Source organism: Aythya ferina, assembly GCF_964211825.1.
Source record: "Aythya ferina genome assembly, chromosome: 6".
NCBI classification, from domain to species: Eukaryota; Metazoa; Chordata; class Aves; order Anseriformes; family Anatidae; genus Aythya; species Aythya ferina.
The window spans coordinates 41,707,915-41,735,730 of NC_140303.1; the positions used below are offsets into that span (position 1 = coordinate 41,707,915).

Genomic DNA, 27,816 nt, shown 5'->3' on the forward strand with positions numbered 1-27,816 from the left:
TATGAATTCTTTGATGCCTTGTTTGTACCATCTTCTCTATTTCTGCTCCCTGCCCTAGTGAGTCCTTATCAGTAAAGCTATCTTCCTATACCTTTGAGCGTTCAGATGGCTGCTTTAATATTACTCTTTGGACGGCCAGAGTAAGATGTAAAAAGCATAATTTTAGAGTTGTTATAAACTGTTGTAAGAAGATTTATTCTTTATTGATTTAGTCAGTTTTTTTAGAATGGACCAATTGGTTGAGAAGTTGGTATTTAAACTTGATTTTGTAACAGCTGTTAAGCTTTTTTAAAAAAAAAAAGGTGGGGAGGCAGGGGGAGGAGGAAGGAAGGGCACAGTATGCCCCCTAACCTGAAGCTTTCTCAATCTACAAAAGCAAACTTCCAGTTTTATTTAGGTCTAGCAGTGTGAAAAAAATTAGGGATGCTGTAAAATCAAGCAATTCTAAATCTTAAATGCCTCGATTTAACAATATAAACTTAAGTCATGTTATTGTCTTTGTGAACTTACTATTTTTTTAATTGCAACTTTTGTTAATAGAAGGAGTTGCAAGTGAAAGTGGTATCTGCCAGCCTACCTGCCTGCTGTTGTGAATAGTAACTTGATTGTTGTTATAGTACTTGCCAAGTACTGATAATTAAGTTTCTTTAACACGGTTAAGAACATATAATCAGTACTTCTTGGCAAGTACTAATACACTTCACTCTGGCTTTACAGATGTTCTTGAATTTGAAAGTGAAGTAACTGTCATATGTTACGGCATAACATAGTTTTTACTGGTCATTTACCCTAAGAGAGATGGTTATCATAGGTCAAAAGTTTCATTTATGTAACATCATAGAATATCCCAAGTTGAAAGGGGTCTACAGGGATCATCGAGTCCAACTTCTGTATTTGTATAACATTTAAGTACTTTGTTTTTAGGAAATTATTTTGTAAACTTCTTCCATAGCAGACTTGCTGCTCATGGATTCATAGATCTGTCATTGCTTAACTTGAGAATAGAATCCATTAGTTTTAAGCTTTGTCAGACTTTAGGGATTCCTGCTTCAATTACACTGGTGCAAGTATAAAACAAACTGAAATGATTGTAGAAGTGTGTATATTGCTATAAAATACAGCAGTGTATGACTACAAGAGACAGTAATGTTTTTTGTTTCAAAAAATATTTATCTGTTGGTATACTTCAGTCATTTCCTTGTTTAATATGTTTTATAGTTACTTTGCTTTTTTTTAAATAGAATAGTTCAAATCGGTTCTGCGAATGACAGATTTGTGAGAGCCGTACAATTACAGAAAAACAGGTTTCACAGATAGGACATGGTTACAAAGACAGTTCTACCTTCATAACTACACCAGTGCTTTACTAACACTGTAAGTGATACGTAGATATTAGGCAATTTACTTAGATATGTTTCAGAAAAATTTAGGATTTCCACTTCTTCGATGTGTTCAGCCCAATGTAGAGTCATCACATATATACGTGTAACACTTCATATCTGTGTGAACTGAACTGTGGACTCCCCACAGGCTAAGATTTTGTTTGAACAAGCATCGATTGACTGTTATTTTTCCCTTGGTGCCTATTCATCCAGTGTTATATTTTTCTCTGTTGCATACATTCATATGTAAGCTAGCAGTTATAATGAAATACTTTGTTGTAGAAGCTAGGTCAAGGTAAAAAATGTATAATGTGATAAGCTTTAACTTTAGCTGAAGTTAAGTTGTGAAGTTTTAATAATACACTATTTTGTTTTGCCATTTCAAAGAATGAAATAAATACAAAAAGTCCCCCAAATCAGACCAAAACAGGGAAAAAAAAAAACAAAACAAAACAAAACAAAAACAAACAAACAAACAAACAAAAAAAACACTTTTCCTGACCTATCAAGCTTCTTCTTTTTTCATGTTTTATTTCCCCTTATTAATACTTGTTTGATTGTTAGTCTGACCTAACTTTTTTTCCAAGGTAATTTTGAGTGATTAGGCATTCTGTCATACAGACATGCTGTTCTCATTGATTTAGGTGAACTTTCAAGCATTCAAAATACAGAGTGATCACTTAAATATTTGTTGTTCAAATATTTTGTGAAACTTCAATGTAAGTATTGAAAATATTTTAAATTAAACAGAGTAATTTCCCTGTTAAACATACAATAAGCAGTATACATTTGCAAAGCATTCTTATGCAAATATATTAGTGGAGTTTTAATAAACGTCAGTACAGTAGATTCTAGAAGTATAAATTCTTCACACTTTCAGATATTGTAGGAGACCTCTATTAGTTACAGCTGTGCCCCCAACCAACAAACTGGACTATGGAGCACTGTAGATAATGCAGTTAAAAGTGGTTCTGCTTTCATTGAGCAAATTGCTACAGCAGTGGAAAACTACTATTCTGCAATGCAGCATCCAAAAAACCTGTGTATTCTGCACCTGTCGTTTAGCTAAGGATCTATATAGCACTGTGTTGTATATTTTATGGCATCTGGTACTTCTACAACAAAGAAAACCACAATGGTACATCTTACTGCTAAAGAGTTTCACATAGTACTCAGAAATTATTTGTAAATGTTTCCTGATTTGTTTATAATAAACAGAAAAAACTTTTTTGAGTCTCATATTTACTTTATACAGTAGTACATTGAAATATTTTAAAAACGGAAATCAGAGTGTTTAATCTAAAATTTCATTCATATACTACTCTAGTGGGCCTGATCAAATGTGCATCTAGCCTTGTACTCTTTCTGCCAGTGAAATGTAGCAGGTACTTAGGAAACCTTGTAGAAATCTCAGTTGCAGGAAGTGTTCTGTCAAGATGAGTTTGTGAGGTATGTGAGAGTCCAGGCTGACTGCCACCCTAAGCTGTCTGTGTTAGGTGAGCTAGATCTCTGAACAGTATTGAGGTTTTTATCATTTATACAGGATGTTACAGTATAAACAATACTGTTGGTCACAAGTAGGCTTGGGGCAAGCCTTCTGACTTACGATAGAATGGCCTGGGTTGGAAAGAACCTCAAAGATCATCTAGTTCCAACCCCCCTGCCATGGGCAGGGTTGCCACCCACTGGAGCAGGTTGCCCAGGGCCTCATCCACCCTGGTCTTGAACACCTCCAGGGATGGGGCATCCACAACCTCTCTTTTCTGACTTCAGGAAAATTGTGCAAATGTTTTCAATGAATTGAATTTTGAATTCTGTTTGTAAAATATTTGACTTTAAATGTATTTTTTTGATAATTCACTGTCCTGGTTTCAGTTAGAACAGAATTAATTTTCTTCCTAGTAGCTGGTGGAATGCTGTGTTTTGGCTTGGGATGAGAAGAGTGCTGATAACACCCCAATGTTTTAATTGTTGCAGAGCAGTGCTTATACCAAGCCAAGGACACCTCAGACTTTTGCTCTGTCCTGCCAACAGGCAGGCTGGGGGTGCAGTAAGAGCTGGGAGGGGACAGACCCAGGACAGGTGACCCAAACTGGCCAAAGGGGTATTCCATAGCATCTGACGTCAGGCTAAACAATACATAGGGGTGGCTAGCCAGGGGGAGGGGGCCGGACTGCTCGGGGTTAGGCTGGGCATCGGTCAGCGGGTGGTGAGCAATTGCATTGTGCATCACTTGTTTGTACATAATATTAGTAGTAGTACTATTATCACCATTGTATTATTATTGTTATTGTTATTGTTATTATTATTTTCCTGTCTTATTAAACTGTCTTTATCTCAGCTCACGGGCTTCACTTTCCATTTCTCTCCCCCGTCCCAGAGAGGGAGGGGGAGGGTGAGCAAACGGCTGCGTGGTGTTTGTCTGCCGGCCGGGTTAAACCACGACATTCACATTTTTAGTTTTTGTTCTTGCTTTAGGTGCGCTATTCTTATTTCTTACAGAGCTTTTGTTTCTGTGTTTACAGAAGGGTTTGGAAATTTTCAAGATATTATATAGATTTTTAAATTTCAAAAGAAATTGAGACATATTTTGGGAAAGTAATAGATCTGTCATACAAGATCATAAATGTTTTGGTGTTGTTTTTTTTCCACTCAGCACAGATTACACAGATTTAAAGACATACCTAGATTCTTCTGAACATCTTTTTTTGCTCTGCTTTCTGAAGTGTTTTTTCCAATTTGAATTTTTCTAAGCTGTGTTGTTTGGCTTTAGTTAAGTAATATTACACAAATTAAACAAAATATCTAGTGGAGAACTACTTGACTGTTATCTGCAGGCCCTAAATGCCATCTGAGTATGAAAATTATAATGCACAGGTGGGCCATTTTCCTCTGCTGTGTACTTCAATTTCTTCTAATTTCTCAGCAACGATAACAAGTTCGTCAGAAAATGATGATCGTAGTGGATCCAGTTTGGAATGGAGTAAGGATGGGAGTCTCAGAGCTGGAGCACATCAAGGGATTAGTCATGATCGAAGAACAGATAATTGTTCACCGGTTGCAGAAGAGGAGGCTATTGGATCTGCTGAGAATTTGGCAAAAGAAGTAACAATGGGAGAGGGTCCTGTTCCTTATACTCAAAGTTCTGGATCTTTGATAATGCCTCGTCCAAACTCTGTTGCAGGTAAAGTCCTGAAATAGAAAAATGGATGTTTTTGTTAATTATGTGATTTAGTTAAATCTGCTTCATCTTACCATTGATGTTATATTGTTAGTTTGAAAGTGTTTTCATAGGACACACATAGGAAAAAAAAGCATAGTTTCTAAACTGAATGGGTAAGTATTACTTAAATTGTTTAAAATTATCATACAGAGTGTTCGTCTTGTGTTTAGTAGGTATTGGTTAAAGCAGAACTTTGGGGACACTTTAAAATCCGTCAGTCATCCTAGGATTCTGCATGGTATCAAAAAACACCTCAAGTTTGTTGTTTTTTCTGTGTGCTCACATTCACTAGAGCTGTAAATCTGATTAACACTAAGACCAAAATGATATTTTGGTCTGTGAACCATTAACGCATATCACTTTATTATTATTATTATTAAAATAGCTATGTGAAATTCTGCATTCTAGTTGAATCATTCAATTCAGAAAATGTGAGTCTGTTTAGTTATGGTAGACACATATGCAACCTCAACCTTAATTTTTATGTGTTGTAAAATACAAAAATCCCTGAAAAAGCACATCTCACTTGAGCTGTAGTAGTAGAACCTATCAAATTCTGTTTGCTTACATAAATATAACTCTGCAAGCAAAATGATCTGACAAAGTGCTCTCCTGAGCATGGGTGCCATATATGAGACAGTAGATTTAGCTGACAAGTTAGAAGAAAACTACTAAATGCAAAGTGAAGAAAACTTCAATAAAGAGGTTAGAGCTTGGGTGTTGATGATTCCTAGAAAGAAGAGGGGAAGATATACTTAATAGCAGCTATAAAATGTTGCTAATAACAGGGAGTATTCTAAGTTTAAAAGAGGAAAAAAAAATGCTGCATAGAATTTTCTTAGTATAAGTGTCATGGGGGAAGTACTGTTAGTAAACCAGCTTTTGATGTTATCAAGAGCAATCTTTTGGTATATAATTTGCTAGCAACTTTGAGAATTTTTAAGTTCTGACAATACCACTTTAAATTTTGGACCTGTAAAGTTAGAGATTGTGAATAAGCACTAGTTCTGTGTTTTCATTGTGAATGTACAAACATGCTGGTTTGCTGAAAAAAGAGAAACACTTTCCTTTTCATTTTTGCAGGACATATATAGAGAGTGTTAGTTTCTGAAAAGTCCAGGAAATTGTAATATACTGGAACTGCAAAAGACAAAGATGCTAATTGGCAGTTCAGTATTATCAATTACTTAATAAGTCAGTAATAGTCAAAATCCAGTGCTAATACAAAACAGTCTTACATTTAGTATGGTTCATGAAGTGTCATGAAAGATACTGAAACCCACACACTGCGGTCTTGACAAATATAATTTGAGGTTTTAAAATACCGTAAAAGTTATTGGCACAGTGTTTCAAAAACAATTAAAATCATGCTGTTGAAGGATTATTTTGCAGCAACATATAGTGATATGAATACAGTGATAACCGGGTTCACAGCAGGAGAGTTACCAAGATTTTTAGTTTAATTGCTATGCTTTCTTTTGTGTTTATTCATTAGAATCATGCTGTTCACAAAGTGAATTTCTCAGAGTGAGCACTAGCAAAGAATTGCAATGAATTAAGTATGCGTGTAGCTATTTATATAATTGTAGAATTACATGTTAGAAGAAATATTCGAGTCTGCTTTGAAAATGGCTTTATTTAGCTGTAATTTGCCTGTTGAGTGAGCTGACCTATATCTTTTATAATGCAGATAAGTTAATGCTCTGTGCAAAACTGTCAAAAGAACTGTAATACCCTTTTATAAGTTGTTCTAGTATCTGATGTTGTAGAGATTTTGGCTACAGATTCTTGTCAAATCTAGTGCTCTAAGCTGTAGCCAGACTGTTTTCTGGCATTTGAGTGCCAATGCTAAATATCCCTTTTTAAAAACTGGACTATTTTGCTCCATGTGCAAGAAAAATAATTGATTTTCAGTACCCTTGCAGATAAGAGACAGATGAAGCTGGTCTCTTTCTTTTTGAACATGAGATTGGAAGTTGTCACACCTCCAATCCCTGCTCAGACAAGTAGGTGTCTTGTTTTAGGGATCACTGAATGTGACTTGCTGTTACTGCATTCCCAGTTACTATGTCTGACTTCTTATTTTGGTGGCCTTTCCAGAGTTCTGAGATGGACCGTAAACCATACTATGCTCTTGCTTTCTCTTTCTATCTTATGTTACCCTCTTCCTAAAGAAAACTTCTTAGTTCATGATCTTGACGAAGTAGATATTCTAACTCCTTTATCATATGTTAAGTTCATGTACTCTGGTTATGATTTGGAGCATTTATGCTGCTTGTGTGCGATTTACATTCTCTCCAAGTACTTGATCTGCATGTCAGTTTAAAACTAGTGCCTTTTGGACATAGGTAATGCTGATTCTGGGACATGGCTGGGTAAGAAGCAGGCAACCACTTTCTTTTCAAGGGTGTTGGAGCAGTACTGCATAAATTTTGGGAAACTTGACTGTTAGAGCTGTCTGAAAAACAGGTTCTCAGATTTTAGCTTTGGCTGCTCTTATACTTAAAAGTGCATGAGTTTTGTAAATGCTATAACATGCTAAAATGCTATAACTTCAACCAATGCAGCAGATGGTGGCTGAGCAAGTATTTGTGAAGTGATGCACACAAATTCTGTTACAGTTCTCAGAGTGACTTATGCAGTAGAAGTATTGCTGTATTGCATGCATACAGTGTGAAATCAACTGCTGTTGCAGATGGTTTCTCAACAAGAGCTTTTATATGGTTTAGAGCTCTGTTTATCTATGCAAATGAATATGGGGAGGCTTAGAGAATTAATGCATTATTGCTGATGTCCTGAATGTGGTGGAGTCATGCAGTGTCTGCTAGACTAATTGCATGGTACAGATTGATTGCAACTTGGAAAGAAATTGAGATGAAAGAATCAGGTAGTTCCTGTGTTTCTGTGCAGAAGTATTGAAATTTTACTGAGTAATTTGTACCTTCTGTTTGTTTTTTAGCTTCTTTTCAGGAATTTTAGTGTCAGTTTAAATCTTGATGTTAAAATTTTTCATTAAATACATAAATCAATAAAACTCAAATCTGACTAAAGAACACCACTCTTCAAATGGATATTTCAAGGAGATAGTGTAGTAAGAAAGGATCTCTAGAGAGAAACTATCAGCTTTTTCTTTTTTTCTTTTTTTTTAAAGTAAAAGTTAGCTAAAATCAGTTAGAAAACATATGAGTATGTACGACGTTGAGGAAAGAAATATAGTATATAACAACGCTCATTGTAAATTATACTGTAAGAAAAATAAGCTTCGATTCTTTAATAATACTTTAGCAACAAGTTCTACCAAACTGGAAGATCTGAGTTATTTGGATGGACAAAGAAATACTCCTTTACGCACTTCAATTCGCTTGCCTTGGCACAACACTGCTGGTGGAAAAGTGCAGCAGGAAAGTAAAGGTAAACATTTACATCTGCATCTGTCTTGGCACGGTCACATAGTTGCTAAGTAGTTTCATAACATAGACTTTCTGAGATCTTTGTAAACACCACTATCCTACAAAATTATATTGTATTGTGAACTTCACAGATCACTCAATATGTCTGAAAATAACGTGCTTGTTCACACTTTTTGCTGTTCAGAAATTGAATGTGTGGCTTTTAAAATATAAATCAGTGTACTGTTTAACTAAGTGTGTATAAGCAGTGCTGTTCAGACCATGTGAATGTCCAAACTGAAGTTGTGTAATACCAGTGTTTAGGAAAGACTGATTTTCATGGTTGCCAGATTTTATCATCTGCAATACTTACGTAATAGCATACTACAATTTGAGAGACTACACTGGATTAAAAATCTTCAGACACTGTCATTAGAACTGTGTTTTAGGAAGAAAACTGATCTAATACCATTAGATGTGTTAATGACAAAAATATTCTTTAATATTTCTGGTCTTTGAGTCTGAAAATAGCAAGGTTATGTTAAATGCAAGTGAGGTGGGGAATATTTTCTTCTCTTAACTAGCTTAGTCATCTGCAGGTTCTGTTAACTGATTAATAGCAATTAAAAGCAGGAAAAGATTATCCTGTTGTCTTTCACTGATGTTTTTTCATATTTGTTGATCAATGCTGATGTGTACCATTAGATTTAGTTAATGAATCCTCATACCATTATATTAGTGAACATCATGTTTCTGTAAGTTTTAATGTTTTTAATGCAACTAAAACCAAATTCTTCTTCTCTCCTATATATCTTGTCACGCATTCAGCAAATGTTTAGATTCAAGTAATCAAATGTGACCACACTTCTAGCTGTGCTGAGTACTTTCTGTTCTTATGTCTTCAAAAGTACTGAAAAAGAGGATAGTAATTTTTTATCAATTTTTATAAATATTTTATTAAAAAATATTTTTCTGGTTTAACAAAGAATTCTTCTCTGTACATTTTTCTGTACGTTTTTACAGCTTCGAAGACATGCTACTGAAATGCTCAGCAGTGTAACTCATTTTAAATTGAAAAATGTTTGAAACTTATCAGTTTATGGAATTATTGATGCACTCTCAAATTCAATTGTAAAAAATATCCTGAAATTATACTTGTAACTTATTTATAATTTAATTCACATAGGAGTTATGGAGGTGACCCAAGCTGAGCAGACCAGCTTTTATTATTTTCATGGTGGAAGCTCTAAAAAGTCTGATTATGAACATGATCAACAAGTCACTGAACAAAATTGTCTTCTGAAGCAGTGGTGTTCTATTGCAGAACTAGTTTCTAATAAACTTTTCTCCCTGCCACCTCTTCTCAGCACGTTTCGTTCCCTATAAGCCTCAAGATATTTTGCTGAAGCCACTGTTGTTTGAAGTGCCAAGCATAACAACAGACTCGGTGTTTGTTGGAAGAGAATGGCTGTTTCAAGCAATTGAGGAAAAAATGAAGAATACAGATCCAGCAGAGAACCAGGGAGCAGTCATTACTGGAAATGTGGGATTTGGGAAAACTGCTATTATTTCACGGCTGGTGGCACTTAGCTGCCATGGAGGTCGCATGAGGCAAATAGCTTCAAATAGTCCTAACTCATCCCCCCAAAGTAAGTCCCTTCTCTGAATAACTGTTTGGGTTATTGTACTGATAATGAGTCAGTATGTTTGCTTTTCTGACTTAAGTTACTAGGACTTCACCAACTCCTCCACGAATGTTTTTACACATACCTTCCACATAACGTTACCTACCATGGACTTAGCCCATCAAAAAGCAAGGTAAAATGGAGACAACGTAGAATCTCTTCCTTCTATCATGCAGTGCATACCCCAAAGTATTGGCAGTATGAGAGCAGAATTGTCTGCTTACTAATTAGTAAGCTCCCCTGGGAATCTGCTTTAGAAGCCATTAGGATCCATTAATGCTAGTCACTTTTGAAGTACCTACCACTTCTTAAGAACACAAGAACAGGTGATTTTTCTACTAGCGATAAAGAGATTCTGTAATGCTTTCATATAAAACAGTCTGTTTTCAGCAAATTTGGTCTTGTTTGCATTTGTTGCCTTTTAAAAATAGGTGGTGACTCCTGTCAGGAGATTCCCTTAAGTCAGTTACCTCTGTCTACTCCTCCAACAAGTGGTACATACACAATGAAGACTCTGAACTGTCCTGGTAGTCCTGAATACCAAAATCAAACAGGTGATTCTGTGAGGCGCCTTGCTTCAAAGGTGAGTTTTCCCTTACTAATGGATTTTTTCTTTCAGCATATTAGAAAACATTTAGCCTGGGTGGAGACAGTCTGATTTGCAAAGCCTTCTGAATATGTCAAATAGTCAGTGATGGGAGAACAGGTAGTAATATTGGACACTTAAAAAAGACGTGCAAGTTTCATGGCTGGTGAAACCAGCTATCTACCTTTCTTTGTTATTAATTGAATTCTTTAATTAAATTAATAGAATTAAATTCAATTAAAAACTTCCAGACTGTTCTATGTGTATGAGAAGGTTGGGATCCTTAACTTGAGAAAGAGGCCATGTGTTCTCTTCAAGTAGTTGCTCACTATGTTTTCCACAGGCAAAGTTCTGAAAGAAAAAGACAATAAAATCACAGAATCACAAAATTGTTTAGGTTGGAAGAGACCTCAAGATCATCGAGTCCAACCTCTGACCTAACACTAACAAGTGTTAGTGTTCACTAAGTTCAACATCTAAGTGTCTTTTAAAGACCCCCCAGGGATGGTGACTCCACCACTTCCCTGGGCAGCCCATTCCAATGCCTCACAACCCTCTCAGTAATGTTCTTCCTAATAACCAACCTAAAACACCCCTGGCACAACTTTAGCACATTTAGTCCAAAATGTTTGGACTGTGTATAATGCATCTGTATTCCATGATACAACTTTTTTTTGGAAACTATTTTATGAAAAGCACTGAAGTGCAATTATTTTCTTTCCTACAAATAGTGCTCTTCCTGGTGCACCCTAGGCTACCATAGTCTTTCCTGGCTGCAAGGGCACATTGCTGGCTCACGGATCTGGGGGTTTTGGTCAACGGCAAGTTGAATAGCAGTCAGCAGTGTGTCCTGGTGGCAAAGGGAGTTGACTGTGCCCTGGTGCGCCTTTGGCACAGTACTGCTATCTGGTTGGGGGGGGAAGACACCATCACACCCTACTCTGCCTGGTGCAGCCTTACTCTGGGCATTGTGTGCAGTTTTGAGTGCCAGTTTTGGGCATAAAACAATTAGTGTCCAAGGAAGGGTTATGAAGGTGGTGAAGGGTCTGAAGGACAAGATGCAAAAGGAGCAGCTGAAGTCCCTTGGTTCTCTCAGTCCAGAGAGGAGGAGACTGAGGAAAGGCCTCATGGCGGCCTACAGCCTCCTTCCAAGGGGAGCGGAGGGAAGGGCAGGGGGCAGGCACTGATCTCTGCTCTCTGGGGCCAGCGACAGGACTCGAGAGAACAGAATAGAGTTTTCAGGGGAGGCTCAGGCTGGGTGTTAAGAAAAGGTTCTGCACCAAGAGGGTAGGCAGGCACTGGAACATGCTCCCCAGGGCAGCAGTCACGGCATCAAGCCTGCTAGAGTTTAGGCAGCATTTGGACAACACTCTCAGACATGGGATCTGATTTTTGGGTGGTTCTGAGTGGTCCTAGGAGTTGCACTCAATGATCCTTGTGGGTCCCTTCCAACTCGGGATATTCTGTTGTATGTTTCTGCATTAAAGGTTGACTGCTAAAGGGTGCTGCTAGACTTTGGCTGTCTGCTGTAAACAGAATGTTTTTCTTGTTATTTTATTTTTCAAAGGAATACAATCCATATTATGTTTTATTATTAAGTAGTACATACTTTTGCATTAATCATAATGAAGCCAGTTGTCCTTTTGCCTCTATGAGGATGTCTTCATTAGCTGTTTGCCATTTGCTTTTGTCTAATAATGATCAAGATAGTCCTGGGGTCTTTAATGTGGCACAATTTTGTTTAGTTTTAGCTAATAGCTTGCTAAGTAGATACTCAAATTATTATTTTTTTTTGCCTCTACTACTCTAGTTTCTTAGAGATTGGATATTCATCCCCCTGTATTCAAGCGGGATGAACTCAAATGACTATATTTTCCTGCCAGAGTCTGACATTTTGATTTCTTTTCCTTTTTGCATGGCCTACAATATCAAAATCTATTCCACCATCTAACTTCCTGTGCCTTTACACCTCTTGGCATAAGCCATCTGACAAAAATTATGGAATTAGATAATTACTCTAACACTGAAAAATACTCTGTAGCTGAAAGAGAAATTTGGTAAACTTTTATTGTAATTGGACTAACAAGTTCCATCTTAAGTATTAAATGGGTAAGCCTTTTGTTTTTTCTTTTTTCTCCAGGTCGTTGCTTATCACTATTGTCAAGCTGACAACACATACACCTGTCTTGTCCCAGAATTTGTGCACAGTATTGCAGCCTTACTTTGCCGTTCCAACCAATTAACAGCATACAGAGATCTTCTTATAAAAGAGCCTCATCTACAAAGCATGCTTAGCCTGAGATCTTGTGTCCAAGATCCAGCAGCAGCTTTTAAAAGGGGAGTGTTGGAACCACTTTCAAACCTCAGGAAAGGTAAATCAAACAAGAAGTGACTTAGAAACTGAATCTAAATTTCATAAATATTATGGGGGGGGGAAAACTTAGAAACGTCTATTTTAATGCCAAAAGAAAAATAAGTAAGGCAGAACGTTCGTGGAGAAGGGACTCCTTAACTGTGGTAATTGTTTGTAACAATAATAGTTTTTAAACAGTTCTTTTGCATTTTAAAGTAAAATTCTATGAAATGTTAAAAATTATGGAAACTTTACTTTTTGCCAGAAAACTCAAGGATAACTTTGTAGCTTGAAGCTAAAGCTGCTATATCTTGTATTAAAAGATTTTCTTTTCAGATGCTGTTGACTTTAGTCACTTTTCTTTTTTGCTTAGTAATTTTCTGTGCCTAAACATCTGCAAATTGGATGAGTTTTTTACTTGCTTTTAAAATTGAAATATGATATGACAGTTTTCCAAGAAAGCATGTGACAACATGATTTTGTATTTAAGAAAAAAAAAATTTGAAAAACATTCCCTGAAAATAGATAGCTTCACAGTCTATATGCCAGCTGAGGATTTACTTTATATATAGTAGGCTGAAGGAGGAGATTTTTCTGTTTCTGAACTGAGTTCATTCATTTCTATGAAAATTGGTCTGCAGTTCTTGATTTTTTTTGTCTGTTAACAAATACCTGTGAAATGCATCAGTGAATCTTACATTTACTCCAGGATTTTGATCCTTAACCAGTGCTCAAAATGAGCAATGTTAGTTTATCAAGCTGTTACAGCTTTTCTTCTCAAATTTAAAAGTACAAACCAATGCTTTCAAGATTTTTGTAAATTGCATGCTTTTCTTTGTATGGTAAATCCAGTAAAGTATAAATGTTAAGTAAATGGTTAATAATTAAAAGTGGTGTCAATTAATAGCCTAAACAGTATGCATATGCATTTGTCCCATATCCATGCATCTCATCTCTGTTCCATGCTAACAGCCTTGTTTAATCTCTTACTCTTTTTAAAGCGGTTGTAAAATAGATCCATAATCACAGTTAAAAACACTGTATTGTAAGTGATTGCTTCCATTTCTTAGCACTCTGCGTCAATGTTGTATTATAGTTACAACATCACAACCAAAGTTTTTTTTGTTTTAATTATCTGACCAGTATCATTAAGTACATGTATAAAGGGTGGGCTGGTTTAAGTGATAATAGTACTGTTTTTCAGTTGTTTAAATGTTCAGTTTCTAAAATAATGTCTAAATGCAATACAATGTATTGCTGTGACTAAAAATACCTTGTTCATAAAATCATAGGATCCTTGATGTTTAAAATTTGGGAATAAAAATATGCCAAATAATAGGAGAACTTACAATCACTTTTTTTTTTTTTTTTTTAATTTTCATATTTCAGAGCAGAAAATTCCTGACGATGATTACATAATTTTGGTAGATGGTCTAAATGATGCTGAATTTCATAAACCTGATTATGGTGACACAATTTCATCATTTATCACAAATATAATTTGTAAGTTTCCTCCATGGCTGAAGCTCATTGTGACTGTAAGAACTAACTTGAAGGTAAGAACACCTTTTAAGTTTTTTCTTATTTTCAAAGACAAAGTGATCTTTTATATATGTGTAGCTGCATTATTATGATACATACTGGTTTTAAAGGAATTCAAAGTCAAGTCTTTGGTGTTTTCTTTTTCCTTCTATGTTGTTGCATGTTTCTTTATGATATTAGGAGTTAGGAGTATCCTTTGTTTTGAATCACTTTCTTGAGTATGTTAGTAGAATTTGTAATACAAGTAGCGGTGAAATCAGAGTATGTTTCCTTGGTCTTCAAGAGAGAAATGAACAAATGAATGAGTGAAAGATTTAATAATAACAATAATAATTAGAAGCACATAGTGATCTTGTGTTTGAGAACTTCCTATGCAGAAATGCTGTTATACTATTATCAGTGAACAGTATGTGCAAAACCAGAGTAGAGATAGCAAGCTTGTTTTTAATCTGCCTAATAATCACTACAGAAGACAGCTATAGGAAAGACGCATTACTGAGTGTTCAGTGCTGGAATGCTATAACGCTTGTGTGTTTTTTCTTTCTTCCCCCTCTTCAGGAAGTAGCAAGTTCACTTCCCTTTATCACAATATCCCTGGACAGTTTTCCAGACAACAAAGAAATTCATGATGACTTGAATGCTTACATTCAGTACAGAATTAATAGCAGTCAGGAAATTATAAACAACATATCTTTAAATGGAAAAGCTGATGCAGCTATTATTGGGAAAGTGAGTAACCACCTGATCATGAGAAGCCTGGGATCTTACCTCTACTTGAAACTGACTTTGGATCTTTTCCAAAAAGGTCATTTAGTAATCAAAAGTGCAAGCTACAAGGTAGTTCCAGTGTCTCTATCAGAATTGTACTTACTTCAGTGTAACATGAAGTTCATGACAAACTCTGCTTTTGAGCGAGCCCTCCCAATATTAAACGTGGCACTGGCATCCCTACATCCCATGACAGATGACCAGATTTTCCAAGCTATTAATGCAGGCCAAATAAATGGTGAACAACAATGGGAAGACTTCAGCCAGAGAATGGAGGCCCTTTCATGTTTTCTGATAAAAAGACGTGACAAAACACGTATGTTCTGCCATCCTTCCTTCAGGGAATGGCTTGTTTGGAGAGCAGATGGTGATAATACTGACTTCTTGTGTGAGCCAAGGTAAATGAAGCTTGCAGTAATTCATATTCAAATAACTGCATTTATGTTTTACATAATTGTTTTCAACAATTGGTGAGAGGAGAGAGTAATGGTAAAACAAAAGCACGGCTAACATTTTCCAAATGAAAACTTTTGCATATTTGAAAGTAAACTTGAGCAGTTGCCAGAAGTTACCAGGAACGATCAAAGTAAACTTGACCAGAAACAGTATTGTAACAAAAATAATTGACTTTGCAGAATTTGCATTTGACTTCGCTATATTCATTGAGAATTGAGAGTATTATGTTGTTATTAATATAGCAAAATAGTTGACTATTATGTGCAGCAACACCATGTCTTTTCAGAGTGCAGGAACAGAAAGAAAAGCAGCATTTGGGCTCAATTTCCATATTTTTTTGTTTCTACAAAAGAAAAATTGACGCTGACTTATAAAATTATTACAGACCCAAGACTTCTCTGTGCTTTGGAGAGTGGGCTTAACAAAAAACATTTCAGCAGGCAGAATTATCAGGTTTACAGACTGTTTGGCCCATGCTGTCTTGTGACATTGCTAGGTGCACTCTGGGCCAGCTGAATACGTGATGTACAACGCATGCTCTTAACAGAAAGACTTGTTTCCAAGTTTTACTTAAAGCTGCCCTTTATGAAAAATTATGTTCAGAAATGTGTGAAGATGATATGAGAAGCCCTGCCCCAGCTTCATCAGCAAAACAATTTCTGAGTTAGCATATGGTCAATTGTCCTATTATAGTATGTGATCAGATTAATGTATGGTATGTGGCATACCTCAGGGTTATGCCATTTCCACACTTTGCTAGAACACCAACTACTGTAGATGTAGAATAACTAAATACACAATTTATATCAAATTTTGAAAGGATTCGAGTTTTTCACTTCTAAAAAAAATTGGATTTTATCTGAGGTACCTGCAGTTTGTGACTGTAAGATGAAACATGTACAAAAGGGGGAGCAGTATGCAAGTCAGTGTCCAAAGCTGCATCAAATCTGACAATAGGTTTTATGTTAGGTGACAATAGAGAAGTAATAAGAGTATATTTCAAATGTGAAATCTCCGTTTTTTCTCTGTTAAATCTTTGTGAAAATAATTTCATACAGACATGATGACTAAAACAACAAACAAACAAAAAAACAGAAGCAGCTCCTATCTTTTGATAAATTACGACAACCGTTACAGATATTTCCATATGTTGTATGTTACTTGGAAAGCTGCAACAGTCAAGATGGCTGTGATATCATTTGGTTTTGAGAATGCCATCTGCAAACTACCAGTCTTGCAGGCTTCAGTGAAGTGTCATGATTTGATAGAGGTTTTTTTTAATGATCAGTTGTTTAAAATCAGGTTGCTATTCAATTTGTTTGAATAAGTGAACTAGCTGTACTTAACATAGTTGCTTTCTACACTGGTGAAGGTTTGGATAGCCATTAGAAAATTTGCCTTTCCTGATATTTGAACATCTAATTATTTAAAGCAAGTTATATGGATGTTTCAGTAGTCTGATAAAGAAAATCAAGGTGTGCATGTTAGAATATTTACTGAAAGTGTACTTAAAACACAGTTCTTTTTCAATCCCATTCTTTTTACTAGGAATGGACATGCTCTGTTGGCTTTCATGTTTTCTCGACAAGAGGGAAAGTTAAACCGCCAACAAACTATGGAACTTGGTCATCATATACTTAAAGCTCACATATTTAAGGTAAAGCTGATAGCTTAATAGCTGTCATGATCTTAATGAATTGATGTGTCTTAGAGATTCTCATCTGAGTTGCTTTAATAATTTGTTAGAATCTTATACAAAATACTTGAGATTGTTACCAGGGTTAACAAATATATGTTAGTTCTCTTTATACTGATGAGATATAGCTATAAATAGTATTTGTAATACTATAAATAGATTTTCTGTTATATCATTTCTGCTAGGGTCTCAGTAAAAGGACTGGAATTTCTTCCAGTCAACTTCAAGCGTTATGGATTGGTTATAGTACTGACGGACTTTCTGCAGCCCTTGCTTCTTTGAGGAACATTTATACACCCAATGTGAAGGTAAGAAAATAAGCATTCATGTACTGCTCCATCTGCCACTGTTGCAGTAACTCTGTTAATGTTGAAATTAATGTAACAGATAAGAAGAAAACAAAAACACCATGTATCTGTAAAAGAACTCCTTTATAATGAGTCTGCGTGTACTTTTTGAAGTTGTTGTTCGTTTTTCCTTAATAGTTTTGATGGAAAGGATTTCACCTTGATTTTGGTGTAGCCATGTTCTGTTACGTAAGTAAGCATGTGGATGCATTTTCAGGATGTCAAAGGTACCACCTAATTTTCTGGGCAGAGTTCAGACACATTTTCTTGTATGGGGAAGTACTGTGAGAGTAAAAAGATGTAAAATGCTAGAGTTTTGCTTTATTATTTGAATGCTTGGATCGTGGATAGGGAAAGCCAAGCTTACAAGTTGCAATTTTAGCCAACTGGTAGGTGTTTTGATTGAAAATTTGCTTGTGTACGCATGTGCATGCACTCCCAATATTTTTGAAATATTTTTTATGCAATTTGATTTACATAAATGAGGTCAGTTACATAAATTTGCATAGTAACCCAAATAAAAGCTTCAAAAATAATACTGTTACAATGGATGAATTTGTGGTGACAGCGTGGTGAGTTTCAGGGGATAGGTAGATCTTATATTAAGAATACATAGTTAAGTGGTACAATAATTAATTTGTTAGCAAATGATTTATAATTTTTTGTTGTTGCCATATATGTGGTAATGCCAATGTCTGGCAATAAAATCTGCAGGAAAATTAAGGAGTAACATATAAGGATCTGAATGAAGACTTCAAAGTCATTTAACAATTCAAGCCAAATCTGAGGTAAAAATGGTTTTGTTTAAATTAAATTTTAGGTGAGTCGGCTGCTGATTTTGGCAGGAGCAAACGTGAATTACAGGACTGAAGTACTAAATAATGCTCCAGTGCTGTGTGTTCAGTCACACCTTGGACATGAAGAAGTGGTCACTCTTCTACTAGAATTTGGAGCTGCTATTGATGGAACATCAGAAAATGGAATGACTCCGCTTAGTTATGCAGCAGCTGCAGGTCACATGAATATAGTTTCACTGCTGTGCAAAAAGGGTGCAAAGGTAAGCTGATGTGCAAAGATTGCAATGCTTGCAGGGAAAAAAAAAAGAAAAAAAGCAAGGGCCTAAGAAAATTATTGTTGATTACATAATTATATACTAACATAATTAATACAGACATTCAGAGCATTTAAAAAAATCCAGAACATGTACGCAGACTTTTTCTTTTCAACAGAGCATTTTCGTTCTGATCATCTCCATGCCTAATTTTTCATGCATTAGTAATTCCTCTGAAGTTAATAGGACTACACATATACCAGATGTCAAAACATTTGCATTACTATTGCTTAGAAATCCAATTATGAAATGCCAACGTTTACCATCAAAATGTAGCCAAAAATACTACAAGTTTTGTTACGGCAGTGGGCAGGAGTAGCAAAGGGGAGCATTTACAAAGGCTGACTTTGCCTTGTGAAAGTAATTGTCTGCTCAGCTGAGGCAAGTGTATCTATTCAGAAGGGATTTCATGGCAACTGTATGTAGCTAAGCTTCTACCCTTATCCCTTATTAACTAGACAAGGGACACTAGTCTCCTAATCAGGCTTTGTGAGTAGCAGTAATGAGAAAGGAAGATGTATTAACTGGAAACCATGCTGTTTTGGTATTAAGAGTCATAGAATCATAGTATTATTAAGGTTGGAAAAGACCTCCAAGATCTAGTCCAACTGTCCTCCTACAGATAAAATCACCCACTAAACCACGTCCACCAGTACAACATCCAACCATTCCTTAAACACCCCCAGGGATGGTGACACCACCATCTCCCTGGGCAACCTGTTCCCATGCCTAACCACTCTCTGAGAAGAAATTTCTACTAATTTCCAACCTGAACCTCCCGTGGTGCAACTTGGGGCTGTTCCCTCTTGTCCTATCAGATACGTGTGCGAAGAGGCTCCTCACAACTTCATTTCAGGTAGCTGTAGAGAGCAATAAGGTCTCCCCTGAGCCTCCTCTTCTACAGACTAAAAGAGTCATGGAGTAGTATTTTTCATTATTTAGTATTTTTATTTCTCAGTGTTGAGTGGTAGCCAACAAGTAGGAGATTCCAGCTAGAAAGTTACAGGAGAAATGAGGAAGCAAGCCAAACTACAGGAAAAGAGTATGAAAGACAGTTGTTCTTGTTAATTGAAGTGCAAGAGTAAGGACAAGATGAGATCATTTGAGACAGGAGTAGCATAGTGAAGACATGGAATGGAAGAAGAAACAAAACTGTCACCGCTTAGAAAAAGGTGCTATCCAAGAGCAAAGAATGAATGAGTTTAAAGTTTGAAATGGAGATGTTTCAGAGCTTACAAGACCAGTGAGAAGTAGAATCTATTTTTTAAAGATATTTTTGTTCCCTTTTTTTTTTTTTTCCCCTTGCTATTACTGTGTTAAATTCTGAGCAAGTAGGTAAAAATGATAGGATTTTCTTGATGTAAGTTGTAAGTTGTAGTTTTGCAGGTATGGATAACTTAAAACCTAGTTGCTGGCTATATTTAAAAGAGGGTAGGGGAAGGTCTTTTAACAGGTATCTGCACCGTTTTTAAAAGTAGGGAGCCCCTAACTTTGCATCATTTTGGGAACAGTCTTCAAATTATATTTTTGTCTTCTTGAAATAACATTAGAATATATTTTGTAAACTAAGTAACTAAATAAATAAATCAGCCCTGTTTGTATAGCATGTTTTGCCCTGATAAAGTGCAACAGACTTTCCACATGAGAGTTTGCTGCTGCTGTGAAATGAGTACCATTGTAGTGCAGTTTGCAATGAAATCATAGAATAGAATAGAATAGAATAGAATAGAATAGAATAGAATAGAATAGAACAGAACAGAACAGAACAGAACTTTTGAAGATCATCTAGTCCAACATAGGGCCAGCTAGTGCAAGTTTCCCAGGACTGTGTTCAGCCAGCTTTTGAATATCTGCAATGATGAGAGCCTCACAACCACTTGCAACAACCTGTGCTAGTGTTTGACTACCCTTCAGCAAAACAAAGTATTTGTGTGTGTGTTTAGGTGGAATTTTATGTTTTTAATTTGTGACCATTGCCTGTTTTCCTGCCACTGGCCACTACTACTAACTACTCGCTCTCTGAGACATCTCTTCCCCCCAGGCTAAGCAATTCTGTCTCTCTCTGCCTCTCCTTATGTGACAGATGTTCCAGTTCCTTAAACATCTTAGTGGCCCTTTGTGTACTTGCCCCAGTATGTCTGTACCATTCTTATATTGGAGAGCCCAGGAATGTACACAATACTGCAGATGTGGACTCGGTGTTGAGTAGAGGATTGCTTCCCTCAACCTGCTCATAACATTCTTCCCCATGCAGCCAGTCAGTCCCCACTGTGTACTGATGCCTAGGGTTATTCCTTCCCAGCTGGCAGATTTTTTTTACACTTCCCTTTGTTGAACTTCAAGATTCCTCCCACCCCGGTTCTCTGGCCTGTTGAGATCTATCAGAATGGCAGCACAATCATTTGGCATATTAACGAGACCTCCAAGTTTTTTTATCATCTGTACACGTGTTGAAGTTGCACTCTGTCCTATCATATAGGTCACTGATGAAGATCCTAAACAGAATTGGACCCAGTGTGGATTGCTGGAGTATTCCTCTAATGAGTTGTCTCTAGGTGGACTTTGAGCTGCTGATCACAACCCTCTAGGCCCGTCCATTCAGCCAGTTTTAGGTCCACCTCACTGTGAGCTTTATGTAACCTGTAACCATTGGCTTGTCCATGACAGTGTTATGGGAAATGATGTCAGAAGGCTTACTAAAGCTGAGGTAGATAACGTACACACCTCTGCCCTCATCTGCCAATCTAGTACTTCATTGTAGAGGACAATCGGATAGGTTAAGCATGATTTCCCCTTCATAAATCCATGCTGACTGTTCCCAATCAGCAGTTTGTCCCACGTGCATATGGAATGATTTCCAGGATTAGTTTCTTCATCACCTTCCCAGTGATTGAGGTAAGGCTGTTTGGCCAGTAATTCCCCAGATCTTCCCTCTTTCTTTCCTTGAAAATAGGATTACATTTGTTCTCTTCCAGTGCTTGGGACCTTCTGTCAGTGACCTTTCAGTATACTTTTTAACTCTGAACATTATTGTTTCCAATGCAGGCTGACTATCTAGATAAGAAAGGGCAGTGTGCTTTGGTCCACAGTGCATTGAGAGGGCACTGTGATATCCTTAAATACCTGCTTGATGTTGTTTGGATAGCTTCCTCTCAAGAACAAAATTCACTGAGAAAAAGACAGGCGCTGCAGCAAGCACTGACAGCAGCTTCCAGTATGGGACACTATCAGGTAGGTTGATAATTGGAATATTTCCAAATCTGTTTGAATTAATCAGAATTAAGCAATAGTGTTGTGACTATAAAAAAAAAAAAAAAGTTTGGAAAACAGACTTGTTGAAATTTTAGATGTTTTTAGTAGTATGTGTTCTTATCAACTGTTTTAAATGCTGTGGTTAATTACCCAATAAAATGAATTACTTGAAGATTTTGTCAGTGTGTAATTTTGTCTTTGTTCCTCACTGTTCTTGAAGTTGTACTAAATCTCTAGTGGTAATGATAATATGCTGTATCGGTGATCCACTGTAGTATGTTTCTACCCTAGGTAGAATATTTTCATGAAATAAAAATATATATATATATGCTGAAAGAACTGGCTTATTTAACTTTGCAGAGACAGTATAACATATTGTGTTGTTATAGTATTGGTTGTAGAGTATAACAAATCATATTTTGCACATGCATACTTAACTTTTTACCCTGGTGCACACCTCAAGTTACAAATCAGCTTAATTTAGCTTAATATTAATTATGCACAGAGATCCAAATTTCTGTCTTGTATATTACTAAAGAAGTGATCCTCAGCAGTGAGGTATTATTCAGCAATAGGAACACTAGAAGTAAACATATGAGAAAATACTAAAATGCTGTAGATATTCAGATCTTCTCTTTACTGGGAAAATAAATCTTAACCTTGAGATATAAGTCATCAGTAAGTATAGATATATAAATAAAGATCACACTAGGTTGATGTAATTATCAGTTAATAACTTAGATGAAGTGGAAGCTTAAAATCTCTTAAATAAAACCATGTTGATACTAATTTTAAAATAAAAATCTAATTTAAAAAAATGATGTAGGATCAAGATTCTTATATTTGAAGTTGTTTATATGATTCAAACAGAAATGTCTCAGTACAATTAATTTCTCATATAAGCCATGCGGTCTCAGTATAAATTTAAGGATTGTGAACTATGATTAACTTGAATTAATGATTAATTCTTTCACTTTTGTAAAATTTCTTGTTTGCTATCCACTGATGAAAGTGAAAGCAGCCGACTCCTGAATAGTTAGCAAAATTGATTGTATCCATCATAAACACTTCTTCATATCTAAAAATGGCTATCTATTTTGTAGGACAAAAAGATGGCTTGTTCTTAGCTAGAAAAAAGGCGTGTTTCATTAATTTTGAATAAATTCTGGCATTTCAAATGTTAGTGTTTTCCTTGCATTCTGTATAATGCTTCTCATTCTTTCAGTTCTACTAAAAATCATACTGAACTTGCTTTGGTAGATTATGAACAATATTAATTTTCTTTGATTCGTATGCATAAAGAGGTACGCACTATTTTGCTTATTAGTATAGGTTGCAAGTGACAAATTGATGATTTTTCTGTGACTAATTACATCTGATTTTGACAGGTGGTTTGTTTCATCTTGACTATTGTAAAGGAGCATGAAATTGACATCAATGACACTGATGCCTTGTGGGGAGAAACAGGTATTTCTCTTCTAATTTTTTCTCAAATTGGAGTTGCTCACTTAAGACAAGGGTTCTTTGGTTTTTATTTTCTATGGTAAAAGTCATGGGAACATACCAGTTTTCACAATTAAATTACATTTGTAAGCGTAAGTGCAGACCTACTTACCTCACGGATTGAAAGGAGGAGTTATTTTGTATTAAACTTACCATAAATTAGTGACTTTCTAATTAAACTGCAAATTGTCCTTGGAACTACAGTGCTTCAAGTTTCAGGATAGAGTTTCATACAATTATCTGTATGAAAAATTCTTTTTTTTTTTTTAATCTTGTTTGCAGGGAATGGTAGGCAATTGCCTCCTTCATTGTAGGTAGGCAGCGAATGAAAATATATGCCTTTGTACATTTGGCAAATGCCAGATTTCTTTTCTAAAGATGCACAGTAAACTGTGCAACCTGCAGCTGAATGTTTTCATTTGTTACCATACAAGTACCGTTTCCCTTAATGGTATTCCCTAAATAGCTGAGGGAGTGAGCAGGTGGGAAACAGCCTCTTTTAATGATTCCAAGTAGCCTCTTCATGTACTGGAGAAGCAAATGTTCTTTGCTTTTATGCATACACCAAATGCAAATACAGTGAGTTCCAAAAAAAAAAAAAAAAAGTACAGTTTCTTAAAGACTTTCTAAATTCATCTTCCCTTAATATTTTCTTTTCAAAGTTTTGTATTCAGATTCTTTCTTAATGGACTGGGAATCCTTACTCATTAAGCTAGTGCTTCCTTATGCAGTCCTAACTTTTGATGGAGGTGAAGATCTGAGTCCAAACAACTACGAGCAATTCCCTTTGTCACTTCTATGCTGAGATAGAAAATAGTAAGTTTGGGCCAAACAAAACATTTAGAATCAAAATAGCCACAGGATTAGCTTTACTTGAAATATCACTCTTCACTTACTGAACGTAAGAAATTTGTGTGAAAAGGGTGCTAATTTATATGCTGTTGGAATCTCGCATTTTTGCATGTGTGGTCGAGCTTGCGTATGGATTGTACTGTTTGGTTCTTTCGCTGTTCATTTTATAAAATGTTATTGTGGTATGGAACTGGATGGGACAAAACTTTAGAAGTACATGGCAGATGGAGTGAAGAGCAGTGTGTTTTGTGAGTATCTGTTTTAAAGGAGGAAAATCCATCACACCTTGAAAAAGCTTTCATGTTGTAACATGTTTAGGAATAGCTTAATTCCTGTTCGTGTATTTGTAGTGCTGTTATCTACATGATTGAATCCTGAGTTGTTTCAGCTTACTGTAGAGCCTGTTTCAATAATGTTTCATATTGTGAGTCTTTCTGAGCAGAAAATAGCAAGAGATCATGGTGTCCATTCCCAGTATTTTATCACGTTAGTGCAACTGAAGGGCATGTCTGTGTGGAGTAAAGGTTTGAGGCAAGTTCCGTAGAAAATTACCAACTACACCAAAAACAAATGACAAAAATATATTCTGAGAAAAGCTTGTGTCATTAAAAGTATCATAGAAACAAAGCATGAATGAAAAGATAATTCAGTAAGTGGATGAATAAGGCTGGCATAATTGGCAGGGTGTATAGGGTATGTATATCAAAGGAATAATAGGGAAGATATGAATAAAATGTAACATAATAATTTGGAAAGAGGTGTAGTACAGCATAATATTTTCGAGTTAAAATAGAGCTCTTAATGTAAAACAGTGATGGCTTGCAGAGGGGAGTTGTTGCATGCAAGGATATTTCAGTCCAGTGATGCTAAGTCATGATACAAGCTTGGCGTAAAGGAATTACAAAGGAAATGAAAGAAAGCTTTCTACAAGCATTGCCAATGCAAATGTCATGCTACAGAACATTGAAGGTAGTCAGTTAAACACACAAGTTTTATTTATAAAGCATTCTTTTTGTAGACTGTATGAAATTTAATGTGTCAGCTTATTTAAAAAATAATACTTCAGAAACACACTGATACTCAAAAAAAATCCAGGATTAACCTCTACAAGGTGTTTTTAGTTCTCGATTAAGTACAGTTTAATGATTTTTCTGTTGCACTTGTTGGTTTCTGCAAACTGCTGTCTCTAATTTACAGTCTTGTTTCCAAATAGCTTTCCAAATTGTCTTATTTCAGACACAAAAACATCATTTTTTTCTACTAATTACAGTTTCTCTCTGACATTGTTGGCTACAGATCAAAAATTTGTCAAACTCTTTTTCTTTCAGCTTAATTGGCTGCTCTTACAGCTTCTGTTCTACATCAGCTGCTTGTTTAGCTCTTCATTTAAATTCTTTCCTTCTTTATTAGGGCAGAGTGGGCCGTGCTTTTGTAGAGTACCACTAGGTGATTTCTTCTAGTAGAATAGTCAGAATTCCTGAGCAGGGTTCAGTCATGATGTTCTTTTAAACACTCTGTGAGAATTCTTTAGTTTTCTTACACTTGAATAAAGTATAGGGTACTTCTATTGTTGCTCTAATGTTAGTTACACTGTAAGCTAAAAAGCTGGATTGGTCTCTTCTCCCAAGCATCAAGTGATAAGACAAGGGGAAATGGCCTTAAGTGGTGCCAGGGAAGGTTGGGGTTGAATGTTAGGAGATATTTCTTCACTGAAAAGGTTGTGAAGTATTGAAACAGGCTGCCCAAAGAAGTGGTTTGTCACCATTCATGGAGGTCTTCCAAAAACATGTAGACGTAGAACACAGTGACATGGTTTAGTGGTGAACTTGGTATTGGTAGGTTAAAGTTTGGACTAGATGATCTTAGAGGTCTTTTCCAGCCTAAGTGATTGTATTAGTGAGTCAAGAATGGATGAGCTAGGTATTCATACAATCATAGATTGGTTTGGGTTGGAAAGAACCATAAAGATTCACCCTCCATGCTGTGGGCAGTGACACCTTCCAATAGATCAGGTTGCCCAATCTAGACATGTCCTTGAACACTTCCAGGAATAGGGCATCAGCAACTTCTGTTTTTGTTCTTTTTTTTTTATTGTTGCTTAAAAAAAATAAATGAATTTACTACTTGAAGTGTTGGTAATTTCATTTACTTTCATTATCTGTTGGAATTTTTAAAATCTAATTTACCATATTTAGAAATTCTAAAAAAGATTTCTAATAAATACAGAATTTGACCCCCTTTTTATTTAAAAATGCTGTCTTAGGATTTAGAAAATGGAGAGGTGAATCCTTTGCTGATTCTTGCAGAAGCTAGCACATGAATCCATTTTCAAAACAGTGTTAACATTACTGATGAGGCTGATAAAAAAATCAAGCATCGTGTGGCTACTACACTTTATAAAGAGATCAAGAACAGAATCATTCTTGTTAACATACACTGTCCAGCTCAAAAACAGGTCTCAAAGGCAAATTAGAACATTTGTCTTTTGTGTGCTGTAAAATGTGCAGTAATACCTTGAAGCCTAAAGCAAGGACTAACGTAGGAAGCAGAAGTATTGATTGATTACCTACTCTATTTTTCCTGATGAAAAACAGGGAAAACAATTTTAACTAGTGCAGAATTAAGCTAAATTGTCTGAGTAACAGATTTTCTGCATAAATCTAAATATCTGCTGTTTGGTAATACATCACTGCCTGGTATTGAGTAAACAGTGCTTTAGTTAGTTACAGTCCCTTTGCTAAATCCCAGAACTGTTATCATCTTCACCTTTGGGAAGGGCCTGAGGGAAAAAGAAGCAGCTTTCCTCTCCTGAAGAAAAAAATAGTGAAAAAGGAACTATAACTGTCTTAAATCTTAAAGAGAAGCCTACCTGTCTATCCTAAATTTTCATAATGAATCCCTTTAACCTACAAGGTATGTACATGTTGTATTTGTTATCTTTGAGAATTACCTTTTTATTTAAGAGAATGTCTTTGGCTTTTTGACTTAATCTGATTGTGACTAATACATTTATAGTCTGAGAGTAGATATGAAATATCTTGTGGAACAGCTGAGTTGAAAAAAACTGGGGATTCCTTAACACTTATATAATGTGCATGTATCAAAGGAATTGTTAAAACAGCTAAGAGATGTTGATGAAAATGCTTTCTTTAGCCCTGACAGCTGCTGCAGGAAGAGGAAAACTGGAAGTGTGCGAATTACTTCTCGAACATGGAGCGGTTGTGACAAGAGCTAATAGGAGGGGCATTCCTCCACTCTTCTGTGCAGTACGGCAGGGTCACTGGCAGGTCTGATGCATCTTCACAAACTAATGTACTGATACGGAAACAGTCTTTGATTTCCCCTATTTCTAGTCCTGTAATAAGTCAGTGTAAATTTTGTAATGTGCATTTGCATCAACTTCTAAGGGACATATTCAGAAGTTTATTTTTTAATTTACCAGTTCAAGAATATATCAGCGGTATGCCAACCTTAATTGTAATATTCCTTAAAAATAATATATGGAATTTAAAACACTTTATTTCGTGGGCCAAGAACAGAGACAATTTCATATCCACTAGACTGCATCTGTATTTAATGGGGAGAGACCCTTAGAGCCTTCTTCATACTTGCCACTCCCATCAACAGAAAGTCCTGATTTGCAAACAGTTAAGAGTTGAGTGGGATTTCTA

General features: G+C 35.9%; 1 protein-coding gene across 11 annotated transcripts in view; it reads left to right on the plus strand.

Annotated features, from left to right (window-relative positions):
• TANC1 (tetratricopeptide repeat, ankyrin repeat and coiled-coil containing 1) overlaps window positions 1-27,816 on the plus strand; it is a gene marked incomplete at its 3' end in the record, with an annotated part of 96,742 nt that overhangs the window by 55,976 nt on the left and 12,950 nt on the right. For all 11 annotated transcript variants that reach the window (XM_084523927.1, XM_084523933.1, XM_084523930.1 and 8 more), the window contains 13 exons: window positions 4,309-4,566; window positions 7,891-8,016; window positions 9,362-9,643; window positions 10,111-10,262; window positions 12,406-12,637; window positions 14,008-14,174; window positions 14,719-15,326; window positions 16,933-17,041; window positions 17,266-17,388; window positions 18,248-18,484; window positions 21,584-21,769; window positions 23,179-23,257; window positions 27,299-27,432. In XM_084523927.1, the coding sequence (XP_084380053.1) occupies window positions 4,309-4,566; window positions 7,891-8,016; window positions 9,362-9,643; window positions 10,111-10,262; window positions 12,406-12,637; window positions 14,008-14,174; window positions 14,719-15,326; window positions 16,933-17,041; window positions 17,266-17,388; window positions 18,248-18,484; window positions 21,584-21,769; window positions 23,179-23,257; window positions 27,299-27,432 (2,693 nt within the window). The remainder of the gene's footprint in view (window positions 1-4,308; window positions 4,567-7,890; window positions 8,017-9,361; window positions 9,644-10,110; window positions 10,263-12,405; window positions 12,638-14,007; window positions 14,175-14,718; window positions 15,327-16,932; window positions 17,042-17,265; window positions 17,389-18,247; window positions 18,485-21,583; window positions 21,770-23,178; window positions 23,258-27,298; window positions 27,433-27,816) is intronic.